The sequence below is a fragment of the Arabidopsis thaliana genome, chromosome 2, assembly GCF_000001735.4.
Source record: "Arabidopsis thaliana chromosome 2, partial sequence".
NCBI classification, from domain to species: domain Eukaryota; kingdom Viridiplantae; phylum Streptophyta; class Magnoliopsida; order Brassicales; family Brassicaceae; genus Arabidopsis; species Arabidopsis thaliana.
In genome coordinates this window covers 2,285,464-2,298,921 of record NC_003071.7, presented here as the reverse complement: position 1 = coordinate 2,298,921, position 13,458 = coordinate 2,285,464, and the positions used below count along the sequence as shown (strand labels likewise).

Genomic DNA, 13,458 nt, shown 5'->3' with positions numbered 1-13,458 from the left:
AAATATTATTATTAAAAATCATAATAATTAAAAATTTTAAAATCTCAAAACACTTAAACATCCAAACATAATATTGATAAACAATCTTAAATGCTTAAAGTCGTAATGAAACCAAATTACTAATTGAATTCAAAGACCATCATTGGTGTTCATTGTTGCTCTCATGGAAGGTGGAACTTCATTTGAAAACTTGTTTTGCATCATAGTAATCCAGAAATCAACACTTTAAACTTCAGCATCATTCCCTCAATCACTTGGTCCAATTTCCGGAGCTTTTCTTGAGTCTCAAGATACATTTCTTCATAATTTGGAGATGCATCAACAATAGGATCAGCTACCGGAATTGAACCATAGCCAAATTTTTTGCCTTTCTTCACTTGCACTTCCTGAAATTTCAAAATTGCATGTTACAATTCACATAAGAAAAAAGTATTCAACACATAAAGTATGGTTTTAAAAAAAAAACACATAAAGTATAATTAAAAAAAATAATAGAAGTTTCAGCATTTTACCCCTTAGTAAATAGCATCAATTTCTTCTTGTGTAAGATGGTTAGTGTCCAAAGTGTTACCATCGTCATTGTCTCTTTGACTAAGAATTTGGTGCTCCATGTTTCGACATTTTTTGGCGATCAACTCAGCTTTTTTGCACACAAATACACCATCAGACTTACTCTTATGGGTTGCTTCCATAAAAGTAACCATATCTGGGAGCTCTCCTGTCACCTCATCACGCGAAACAGTTTTGAAACACAGAAACATGTCATTATAGAAAACTTTAGACTGAATTTGATAAAAACAATATCATATGCAAAAAATATACAAATTACCATCTGTTCTCTATTGCGTCAAAACTATATCATATACAAAAAATATAAAAATATACAAATTACCGTCAGCTATTGCGTCAACACAATCCTCCGACAAGTTATACTCTGTTCTTATATTCATCATCCGCGTTGCAGCTGATAAACGAGAGTGACCCTCTTTACAACCATCATAAATCGGTTTCTTCGCTGCATCTAACATATCAAAAAACTTTTTCGCTTCTAAGTTTGGTTCTTCAATTCCACTTTCAGTCGTTTTGTGAAAAGCATCTGTTACCATCGGTATTACACCGGTTGGATCTCTAGTTATATTATCTTCCGCTTCATTACTATTACTAGGTGATCATCCGCGCTACGCCACAGTTTTTTTGGATTTTCTTATATTGTTTAATTTAAATATAATTTTTATTTATCTAATCATTCAATAATGCAATAAGCAATTATTTTTAGTATTAAAAATATTTTTTTCTAACAACATTCTCAACAATGCATCATACACATAATTCATAAACAACGTTTGTCTTAAACCAATTTAACAGAGGGTAGTGTTGGATTCTAGAAACCTAAGAATTTGACGATGGAACTCCTTACGTATCTTTCACCCTCAGTGATTTATTATTTAAATATCAATTTAAGAGAATATAAATATAAATATCAGAGAATAACTTACTCAAATCATTAAGTAATTCACGACTATTATATACCCATACTTTGAGTTTGGATTACGAAAAAAAAAATTTCGAGTATGAGAAAACTATTAAAATGGTTTTATTGAAAAATCATATAATATTAAAATAAATTTAGTAATACTACAATTAAATATGTAAAATATAATAATATGTAAATTAAATAATAAATATATAATTAACCTATAAATTAGAAGTTGAAAAGCTTACATTAATTATTTAATAGACACATGGCAAATGCTAAAGTGATGATGTGTCAATCATATGGAGAGAGTTGGCCAACTTTCATATATATGATTATCTCCAAGTTCCAACCCATGATTTTCATCATCTTCATTACTATTTGCTAAAGTTTCAAAATCTTCCTCATGAGAAAACCATATGTAATATTGAGGCGTAAATCCTCGACTATATAAGTGCTTCCAAATAGAATCTACGGGAAGAAAATTCTCATTACCACAAGTAGAATAAGGATAATACATCTTACCACACTCTAATGGAATCTCTTGATTTGCAGCAAAACGCATAAATCAACAAGACCTTCGTTAAATTCCTTTAATAATTCTCCAATACCTTCATCTATATAATTATACATCCACTCACGATTTTTGTTTTTTGGTCCTGTCATTGAAAACAGTTTTCAATTTTTTCAGAAGTAAAGCTTCACATCAAAAAAAAAAAGAGAAAATGAGAAGAAGATGAATCATATTTACCCTAAAATTTTTTCCTTTTTTCTTTTTGGTTTTTTCTATTTTTGGTTTTTTTTTTCCGTAATTGTTTTTTATTTTTGTTTTTTTTTTTTCCCCAATTTTCCAACAAATATTTTGTCATTAACTTGTTAGAAATAAATTCCCACAAACAAATTAGTTTCTAACAAATATTTTGTTAATAGTTTCCAACAATTTAATAATTATTGCTAATTTGCAACAATATCATATTTGTTGGAAAATTTCAACAATTTTCCTACGGCGTGTGTGACAAATTTATCATAACCAAAATTTATTAGAAATTTGCAATAAATATTTAATAAATAAAATATTTGTTGCAATTTTATAGGATATCGGTAAGAAACTTTTAACAAAATACGATTATTGAAAGCATTTGTTGGAATATCACATGTTTTCTTGCAATGCAATCACATAATAGACAAAGGTTTCGAGTTAAGCTAAACCAAGAGATTATAGATAAAAAGACAAGAAAGCATTAAATATCAAGTTGTAAATCAGAGGGAGAAAAGCGTCAAGTCTAGAGATATTCTCAAAAATTAGATAACTAGTAGATTTAATTATGATTAGGATTGTTATCGAACCGTTCTAGAACTCAGATCACTAAAGTAAAGCAACCAACACTAGTCCACATTACTAACTATGCCTAATAACTAAGGATTACGACGCTAGCCCACAAATCTCTAATCATAAACATGCATTAATATCAGGTTTGATTGGTTCACCTAAGTATCTAAACTCGAGCCCTTCTATGAGCCTACATGTTCGCTTCTTAAATACTTAAGCTCATCTATGATAGTTCTAGTAATAAGTGGCCTTTTGGAGCTTACCTATTACATAAGATCAAGTTCTAGTTGGTTGGTGCAGTCATTATCCTTAACAATTCTGAACTCAGTAAGTACATTTTCAAGGATGGTTGCGTCGTCTTTGCCATTGTTAGAACTTTCCCCAAGCTCACAAACAAGTTGTTTCTAGGGTTCATCATCCTGCATGGCCTCAAAGGAGAGGCACAAGTTTAAACGTGGCTCCATTTCCTTAACCATCATGAAGCTCTTCAACGCCATGGTGTTATTCAAACAGACTGGAGGCCTTTTCCGTGCAGAAAAGATTGACCTCTGCTTTGGAAGCCAATAACTCAAGTTTTGTTTCCAGGTCTTCGCATCAAAGTGAAACAATGAAGCTATATAACTTTGTAATTCAGTAAAAGTCATCTCAGCACATGTACAAATGCTCCTTGCGAAGCAATCATTTTCTATTATAAAATCCCACTTGCTTTCTGTCGTAGATTTCCACTTCCCAGCTACGACGAAAACAGGAATATTAACTCACTTAAAGAAGACGATACAAAAAAATTAGTAATTCTTTCGATTTCAAACAAAAATCCATAAATCTATGGATCTCAGATTACTAGAGCGGATTACAGGTAAAACAACACTAGATCTGGATTTCCGATAAACAAGATTGGATTTCTGATAAACAACACTAGATCTGCGATCAACTATAATAGATCTTCATACTTAATCAACTATAATAGATCTTCATACTTAATCAACTAAACTGTTATATAACTTATAACAAAAACGGAATCATACCTTCCGATTCATCACTTCGCCACCCTCTCAACACTGATTCAAATTGGTTCTCCAGAAACTATGAAGCTAGGGTTTGTTCTTTCGTCGTCTCTCTAATTGTACACTACACCCTATACCCACTAATATATCCACTCCATCTGTGCTTCTTTAATTTTCAGCCACATATTTCCCTTACCTTATCTTGCCTACGCGTGTGTTAACAACGCAATCATTAGCACTTGTTGTCAGATGCGATTCAAATTTAAAAACACCCGCAAAGTAAATAGAAAGGTAAGAATATCATTTTACGTGACGAAAAGTAATCTTTTTATACTGCTCAATCTCTAATACAAATAGGTAGAAGATGACTTCGAAACTGCTAAATCTCAAAAATTTGAGAAATAGTGCATATTTCGGCAATAAGCCCAAAAAGGAATGTTTAAAATCCCGAAATACGAATTGCAACAAAGTCGTTTGATATTTCACACCCATTGAAATGTCAATATAGACATTTAAGACAGAAATAGTTTTATGCACGTGTAAAGTTATACTAATTTATGATTTAAAAAAGAGTTCATGTAAATTAGAGGTAATATTTTTCGGGGAAAAAAATAGAAGTAATAGAGGGTAGAGGTGATACATGCTATAACCAAAAAAAATAAAAGGAGAAACATGAAAAAAAAAACTTATAATTAGATATTATCTTCTCAGCCTTAATCGAGTTAGTCCAATAAGAGCCCAATAAGAGGATACTGAACTTATCAGAAGGGATCTAAGAGTATGAGTCGATCTCTTTGTCTGTGAATTCTCAAGTTGCAAAAGGGAAAGATGAAGAATGACATCAACGAACCAAGGATAGAGGCGTCTTCTCACGTGGACAAAGTGCCTAAATCCGAAAAGCATTTATTAAAATGCCTAAATCCGAATATTATTCTAAAACAAATGCCTTATTTTTAAATAACTCATGTTTAAAATTCCGAAATGTGAATTGTAACAAAGTCATTTGATATTTCATACCCATTGAAGTGTCAATACAGACATTTAAGACATAAATAATTTTTTTTTTTTTTTTTTTGCAAAATACTTTCATTCCATTAGAATCTCAAAAGGTGAAAGTTCATACAAACTGAAACTAAAACAATACAAGGAAGATAAAGATAAAGGCTCAATGAGTTTTCCGGAGAGATGTTCGACTTTGAGAAGCTTACAAAACTTGGAAAATCTTTTGATGCCAATAGGGAATCATGCTTGAAGACGTCGAGAATTCCCGGACCAGTTGGTGGTCATTGATGGCTCGTGCGATTGACGCATAAGAGCTTTTGAAAAATTATTTCAAGAAGGAAGATTCCGGTGGAAATATGTTCCAAAAGATGGAAAAGGTTTGTGGGAAACGCCATAGATAATCACAAGACCATAACCAAATGAACAATGCGAGACTAGATTGGTGTCCATGGCCAATCGAGTCACGACCACATATCTCAACTCTCTCAAACATTATTGAAGGGACATAAATAGTTTTATACACGTGTAAAATCATACTAATTTATGATTGAAAAGAAAAGTTCATGTAAATTAGAAGTAATATTTTTTGGGGAAAAAATAGAAGTAATAGAGGGTAGATGTGATATATGCTATAAACAAAAAAAAAAAAAAAGAATAAACATGAAAGGGTCTTTTTCACGGAAAAAAACAACTTATAATTAGATATTATCTTCTTTATTCCCGTTGAAATAATTAAACTAAATACATACGTTTGCTAGTATATTTCAATACACATTTTGATTTTGATGTATGCGTACGTTATCAAATTTTCATCAAGAACCTAATACACAAATCTGAATTTCACATCCACATAAATATATTTTATATTATATTTATGTGCATGTACAAAAAAGGAAACCCAAAAATTAAATACGGTTTCATAGATAAATTAAATAAAATATTGTAAGAAATTATGTTGGAGCTGATATTGTGCTGGGCAAGTACCAAGACTACTTAATGTGGGTGTCACGACTCTTGCTGTTCTATATAGACTATGAATTGCTTCAGTTCAGCCACATAATTACATAAATAATTAAATCTTTAAACAGAATCATGTTACTAAACCATGATATGTTGGTTTTCTTTCTAACCCCAACATGTAGAAGTGTCTTCGCTATAAATATTTGAATTATGGAAACTTCCTCAGGTCCGGAAGAACTTGAAGACTTGGTGCACTAAAAGCAAAAACAACTTCATTTGAATATTTATACTTTATTAGATATTCAAATGAATTTAAAATGGAACAAATTTCTATAACAATTAACAATTCTTGATAAATTGTTATACAATTGATTACTTGCTATCCAATTGTATCTCTCCAATCACACCATTAAACAAAAATAAAAGACAGGTATCTAACAAAGATAGAAAGTTTGGTCGGAAAGAATATACATATATGATATATTTTATATTAACAAAAGAAAAAAAGAATATACATACATATACTTAACAGAAAAAAAAAAAAGATACATACAAATACTTAACATATTTTTGTCTACTTGTCGTTGTGGATATACGTACGGATGAAGAAAAGGATATTAAAATAGAAATGGTAGCTTCTCTCTTATGATCTAAAAAGATAGACTAAAAAATTAGTGACAATTTACAATAATTGGCGATCAACAAAATAGATTCTAAAAGATAAATCGCTTATTTTCGGAGATTATGTCCAACCAAAAAGAAAACAAAGTATTATTACATGTTTCACAATACGAAGCCAAAAAAACAAAAGGGAGAAAAACCCAAAACTTATACAAAGGAAATCTAAATCAAATGTTTTACAATTAATTCTAAACTCTACTGTAAAACATTTCAACAGTCGGCGGTATCAAAATCATATAGAAGAAAAGTTTAATGTATTATCTTACCAAAGGCCAAAGAGACGATAGAAATCTACGACAACGGAAAACGGTTTAGATTACATTACTGAAGAAGAGTTTTAAAAAAACTACACCTTCATAGAAGTACTAGACGAAAGTATATTGATCGAGATATCAAAAACATCATCCCTCTAAAAAAATCAGACGCAATTATCGAAAATTAATGGTATTTTAGCTGCGATAACATCTACCAAGATTTCTCCCATAACTTTTTTGATCTCTTTGTTTTTAACTTTTTTTTGCCAAAGGATCATATGAATATGTTTAACATATGTTGTAAAACCTAATTTTCATATAAATGATATTTACATGAGTAGAAAAAGTAAAGCTAGGCCAAAGGCTAAGTGTGACTAACACAATTATAGATTATGATAGATCATTGGATGAAAAAAAAAAATAGAGTAAAGCCTTGATGGAAAAAATGAGAAGTGGGACCGAGTAAATGTCAACTCAAACTGAAACAAAGAGAATCTCTCAAAATATTAATTATAGTTGAGAGATGAATAAGTCGCCGTCTTCAGACAACGCGGAGAGATCTTTCTTCACCTTTGTTCTCATTATATTATTTTCTCTTCTAATTATTGATATCTAAAAACGATGTGTTTCTAGAAGATCGACAAATTTGTCTATCTATCTATAATAATATATATATTGCATTTCTACCAAACTCTCTTTCTCATCTTTGTTTTTTGAGGTGTTTGTTGAAATGTAAATTTCTATGATTTTTCATTTGTTTTCTTAGTTTTGACCAAACTATTTTGTTGACTATGTTGTTGCTTGGAGAAGAAGGGAAAGAGAGGAGTGTTAATCTTCTAGAATCGTAATATTTTAAGTTGACTCTTTCTAAATAATATTATCGTTTATCAAATTATTTGTAGATAGGCATGATGACATTAGAATTTTAGTTGTTGATCTATTGTTATATATGTTTAGCTTGTTAGTAGTTCATCCCCATAAACTAAAGATTGCAAACCTTAAACCAAAAAAGTTCACAAAACTCCTGATAATCTCCCAAAGTCTCTATTTGGAAGATAGTCATTGCATAGTTCGAAAAAGTGAGGAGGACTACAACAAAAGATAGTCTCTGCATTCATAGGTTTGAACTATTTCTTTATTAAAAAAAAAAAAAAATAGTTAGAAGACAAAAAGTAAAATATAATGGGAAAAACAAATCTTATAATTCATGGGGTTTCCAGAACTTTAGTTCATAATATTTCTTAGTATCCAAAGTTTGATTTTAGGTACTCCAATTTAAAGAATAAGTGAATAATTTCGTAGATAGTATATGTAATCCAAAAGATACTATCACTAGACCATTGTTCCTTTGGTAAAATTGGAAATAGTTTAAAACAAGAAGAATTTCATAGACAATATGTAATTTTAATAACAGTTTGATAGGAAACAATAATTTTCAATTACTATCCATCTATCCTTTTTAGAATCGAGATACAGTAAACCCTCGATAAACTAATAATATTGGAACCGTGAAATTTTATTAATTTATCGATGTATTAATTTATCAATAAATTAATTATAGATATTTTAGGCTAATTTTGTAATTTTAAATACTTTATGTTTTAAAAAAATACTTATGTATAATTATTATTTTTTTAGAACTAATTACAACTAATAAAAAAATATTATGTATAGAAAACAACAAAAAAGATTTTGAATATAGTAAAAATATTAAAAATGAACTTTAGAAATAATGTAAACTAAAAATATATAGCAGAGTCGTATTTCACCAAAATTTTCATTTATAATATATTAAAAAATTTATACAATTATTAGTTTATCGAGTATTAATTTATAGAGGTTTTATGTATGCTGTATATTTAACGAATACATCTTTTAAATCATATATATGAAAGCACGGGATTATGCGGTTTCATCAACACACTCAAAACTTTTACCTATGAGTAAAAATTAACAAACAATATACAGTGCTTAATAAGAAATATATAGTTTTCATCCTTCATAATACAAACTCTCCTATAAAATAATATTTGTAGAAAAGAATAATAATTTTTAAATATATTAAAAAAAAAAAAAAAATAACAAAATCCGGCGGGTAGCGCGGACACTCACCTAGTAAAGCTTAAAACTTAAAGGATATTCCATGGGAATTAATATGTGATGGTTATTTAATTTGATTCCATCAAATAGTTAACAGAATTTAAGCTGTATATTTAATTTCGTAAATGAAAATATGTTATTATTTTTTTACTGAAATCGTGTGATTATTACCAAAACTAGTAGTCAATTTTGACTGGTACAAACCACCACCCTATCCAGCTTGTAACTACTAAAAATGATGAAAACAAAATAGAAGCACACATACAAAATAGCTTTATTATTGTTTCTTTTAAATTCATACTCAAACTCTCAAATTCGAAGAAAATACTAAACAAAATTATTATTTTATCAGAAACTTCTTTTTGGCGTCATTGCATCAGAATCACATGTTTATGGTCCATTGACGTAAAAAGATAACACGTTAGAGAAAGAGGGCAAAAGCTGTCATCGTCTACAATTTTGGAAGCACCCCACCACTGACTAAAAAATCAACTCGTTAATAATTTTCTTAGAAACTACTATCAACAAAGAATAAAATAAGCATGTGTTATAAAATTAGGGTGATTTATTTCAATGTCAATATAAAGCCACCCCAATAGAATGAGTTTTTCTTTGTGTTAAAGGAGTAGCAATAGTAGTAGTAGTAGGTGAATTTGAATTGAAATTAGTAATCTATAAAGTCTTCTTCTTCTTCTATCTCTCCTCGTGACCATTAAAAACCGAGTTATTATATTTATAACATAAAACTTTATATTATAAAGTCTTCTTCTCATTTTCTTTAAAAACCATTCCATCTCTCATTGCAAACCAAACAAGAAGAAGAAAAGAAACACAAAATCAACAACAATGGCGGTGAAGAAGAAAGTTTCATGGAGATCACTAATCGTTGGATGTTTAGGAGATCCAGAAACCCTAATGGCATCTTCAAAGAAACCTAAAAGAAAAAATGACGTCATCAAGAAACAGAGCTCTTTTCAAAGACTATCGATACTTGATATGAGCAATCCAAGTTCCAACACTTTGTCAGAAGATCTATCGATTTCTTTGGCCGGATCAGATCTTCATGTGTTTACCCTAGCGGAGCTTAAAGTCATTACACAAAGCTTTTCATCGACCAATTTTCTAGGTGAAGGTGGGTTTGGTCCTGTTCATAAGGGTTTCATTGATGATAAGCTACGTCCTGGTCTTAAAGCTCAGCCTGTTGCTGTTAAATTGCTTGATCTTGAAGGTCTTCAAGGTCACCGTGAATGGCTGGTTAGTATCTTTTCTAAAAATATTCCTTTTTTTTTAATTGGTCTTTTTTCTTATATTGGATTTAATCTTCTTTTCAGACGGAAGTTATGTTTTTGGGACAATTGAAGCACAAAAATTTGGTGAAATTGATTGGTTATTGTTGTGAGGAAGAACATAGAACTCTTGTTTATGAGTTCATGCCTCGTGGAAGCTTAGAGAATCAACTTTTCAGAAGTAAGGCTCATTCTCTTTCTCTATGTTTTCTTATTCAGATAAATATATTTTTGGAACTAATCTTATGACAAGTGTTTCTAAGCGACTTTGGATTAATCTTTCAGGATACTCTGCCTCGCTTCCATGGTCAACAAGAATGAAGATCGCTCATGGAGCTGCAACAGGACTTCAATTTCTACACGAAGCTGAAAATCCTGTTATCTATCGGGATTTCAAAGCCTCCAATATCTTGTTAGATTCCGTAAGTAACAAAAAATCCAACCCGATTTTTACTCTTAAAGTCTCTACAGTCAAAGTTTTTACAGTCAAATTTCTTACAGCAAAAGCGTTTACAACCGAAATTAACAGTCGTTACCAATCAGCCCTTATTTTCCAATTTATAATTCCTAAAGTTCTAAAGAAGCTCCTATACCAAATCTTGTTTTCAGGATTACACGGCGAAACTCTCTGACTTCGGGTTAGCCAAAGACGGACCAGAAGGAGACGACACTCATGTGTCAACTCGAGTGATGGGCACACAAGGCTACGCAGCTCCTGAATACATCATGACCGGTCATTTAACAGCAAGAAGTGACGTATACAGCTTTGGAGTTGTGTTGCTAGAGCTTTTGACCGGACGGAGATCAGTAGACAAAAAGAGATCATCGAGGGAACAAAACCTTGTGGACTGGGCTCGTCCAATGCTCAATGACCCACGTAAACTATCTCGAATCATGGACCCGAGACTTGAAGGTCAGTACTCAGAGACAGGAGCAAGAAAAGCAGCAACATTGGCTTACCAATGCTTAAGCCATCGACCCAAGAACCGGCCATGTATGAGTGCCGTCGTCTCTATACTCAATGATCTTAAAGACTATAATGATATTCCTATGGGGACTTTCACTTACACGGTGCCAAACACTCCGGACAATAAAGAAGATGATGGTCGTGTTGGTAATAAGCCACGTAAGAGTAGTCATCATCATCATCATCAACAACAACAAAGTAATCATCCCCGGTCGTCTCCATCTCCGACAACCAAGTCTCCATCTCCCACGGCCAAGTCGCCGAGGAATTCAACGGAAAATCACCGGAGAACGTTGAGAAATGGAGTGAATTCGCCGTTGAGAAGTGAGGCAGGTGGGGAACGGTACTAAGTTTTTCTAGTCACACCAACTCTTAAAATTCATTTTTTTTCCTTTAATCTAATGTAAATAATTCATACGTTTGTCTTTTCGTAATGTAAGAATATATAATTATATTTTTTTTTGTGAAAAATTGAGCTTACTTTGTTTTTTTGTAAGTCTTTTTGTTTTGTTTTGTTTTGTTTTGTTTGATCAAATCAAAAGCAAGAACAAGAAGAGCGGTCCAATATGATATTCTTTTGTTTATGAACATTTCGTCGTCTAACGAAAGACGCGTTATTCACCGTTAGCTTTTGTCCTTCGCATCCTAAATGGAAAATGCTAATTAATAAGTTTTTGATATTATTTTCTTTTATGATTTATGATAATGGACCAATTATATATGCGTTTTTTCAAAATCAAGTAGTGTTAGTCTAGTGGTTTCTACTTGAGGAGGAATTACCTTATTGGTTCAGGTCAGAAATCGATTTCTTTCAACCGCAAAATTGCTAGTTATTTTCATTTGGTCAGGGGCTTTCACTTGGTCTTTCCCGGACTCTGGGAGATTAAGGGCCTCGATCCCGACCCTCCTAATTATCAAAAAAAAATTATATATACATTTTTAATAAAATGTATGATAATGGACCAATTATATATGCGTTTTTAATAATTTGAATAAATTTCTTTTAGGCTAGTAAGACTATATGATGTGCTTGATAACAACATCAATTGCATATATAAATAGCCTCTTTCATTTTCATAATTTATATATAAATGTGGACATATAAGTACGTTATAATAAAATGAAATTAAATGTGGATATATGATTCAATTCAAAGTTTTGTCTTCTCACAACATAGTGGATCAGTCTCATAAAGTATATGTAAATCACGTCTAAAATATATGGACATTTCTTTGGTGGATATTAATTATTCTACAAGTTTGCATTATATTTGAAATATTTATGATCGCGACTGATCAACGTGAAAACCCTAAAACATCAAGGATCAAACAAAGTGGCATGGATATTGCAGTTTCACGACAAAAAGATAAGATAATCACATTAATTTATATCGACACTTTCCAATCACTTTAGTTTTCACAATTTAGCATGCATATACTAATTTGCTAGGAGTGTTGATTACGTATATATATACTATCATAGATGATTAGGGTTAATTTAAGACTTTTGGGAATTGCATCTAGTTGTATATTATTATATAGTCACTTAATTAGAATCATTTGGATACAGCTTGCGCATTTAGTTACTTATAATAGTTTTATATCTAGAATAGGCGTGCATGTGTATATTTATAAATGGACAGACAAATATCTGAGACCAAATCGATCTTCATTGTTGTAAGAGTCAATTGACAGATAAGCTAACGATTGTATAAAGTCTCTTAACTTTCTGCCAATTTACCTACTAATCTCCCACTATCCCCATTTGCTATAATTTAAAATTACTATCATTTTATGACAAGTCTTAGTAATACGGCTAATGTAAGATTATTGACTGTACAATATCTGTTTATAAACATTATTTGTAAAAATTAAGAATACTAAACTGGTATTTCTTGTATTAGGAGTCAATACTATAATAAAATATATTAGTCTTTAAATATATATAAGTTTTGAATATGTCATTAAAATTTATAAGTATTATTTTAATTTATTTATATATCAAATATTATTTCCAAGTTATTTTAACTTACTGTGTTTTAAATAGCTTAGAAATGAAAATGTGTAAGAAAACATGATAGGGTCATCATTTATTTTAACCAATTAAAATCTGACACCTAATAATAATAAAAATAATTTAATTTAATTATAAAATCTAATTTGCCACTAAAACAAAATTGTATATCGGTTTGGGTTTATTAGAAAACGAGGTTAAATATCAGTTTGGGTTTAGAAAGTACGATTAGGGGTTAGATTTTATAATTAAACAGATTAAATATTGGTTTAGGTTTATAAACAGATTTAGATTTTATAATTAAACGAGGTTAAATGTCGGTTTGGGTTTACAAAATACGATTAGGGTTTAGATTTTTTTACGATTAAATGAGTTTAAATGGCGGTT

The 13,458-nt window shown here is 30.6% G+C and overlaps 1 protein-coding gene, 1 non-coding gene and 1 pseudogene across 5 annotated transcripts; 1 reads left to right on the top strand and 2 right to left on the bottom strand.

Moving 5' to 3' along the window:
• Positions 1-200: 200 nt before the first annotated feature.
• AT2G05950 lies at positions 201-1,106 on the bottom strand (annotated as a pseudogene; the record flags this gene model as incomplete). Its single annotated transcript has 3 exons — positions 201-334; positions 572-775; positions 893-1,106.
• An 873-nt stretch (positions 1,107-1,979) lies between these two features.
• Positions 1,980-3,924, bottom strand: AT2G00430. 3 transcript variants are annotated; one of them, NR_143618.1, is made up of 3 exons: positions 3,830-3,923; positions 3,068-3,537; positions 1,980-2,133 (listed from the first exon to the last, which is right to left on the bottom strand). It is a non-coding gene; the product is annotated as an uncharacterized misc_RNA (transcript). The 3 variants fall into 3 exon arrangements; NR_143619.1 differs by lacking the exon at positions 1,980-2,133 and having other exon boundaries at positions 2,575-3,537; NR_143617.1 differs by lacking the exon at positions 1,980-2,133 and having other exon boundaries at positions 2,558-3,924.
• A 5,361-nt stretch (positions 3,925-9,285) lies between these two features.
• Positions 9,286-11,684, top strand: RIPK (Protein kinase superfamily protein). The gene is made up of 4 exons (NM_126607.3): positions 9,286-10,059; positions 10,137-10,272; positions 10,377-10,513; positions 10,701-11,684. The coding sequence occupies exons 1-4, from the start codon at positions 9,652-9,654 to the stop codon at positions 11,406-11,408; spliced, it is 1,389 nt and encodes a 462-aa protein (NP_178651.1). The 5' UTR covers positions 9,286-9,651; the 3' UTR covers positions 11,409-11,684.
• The last annotated feature ends 1,774 nt before the right edge of the window (positions 11,685-13,458 follow it).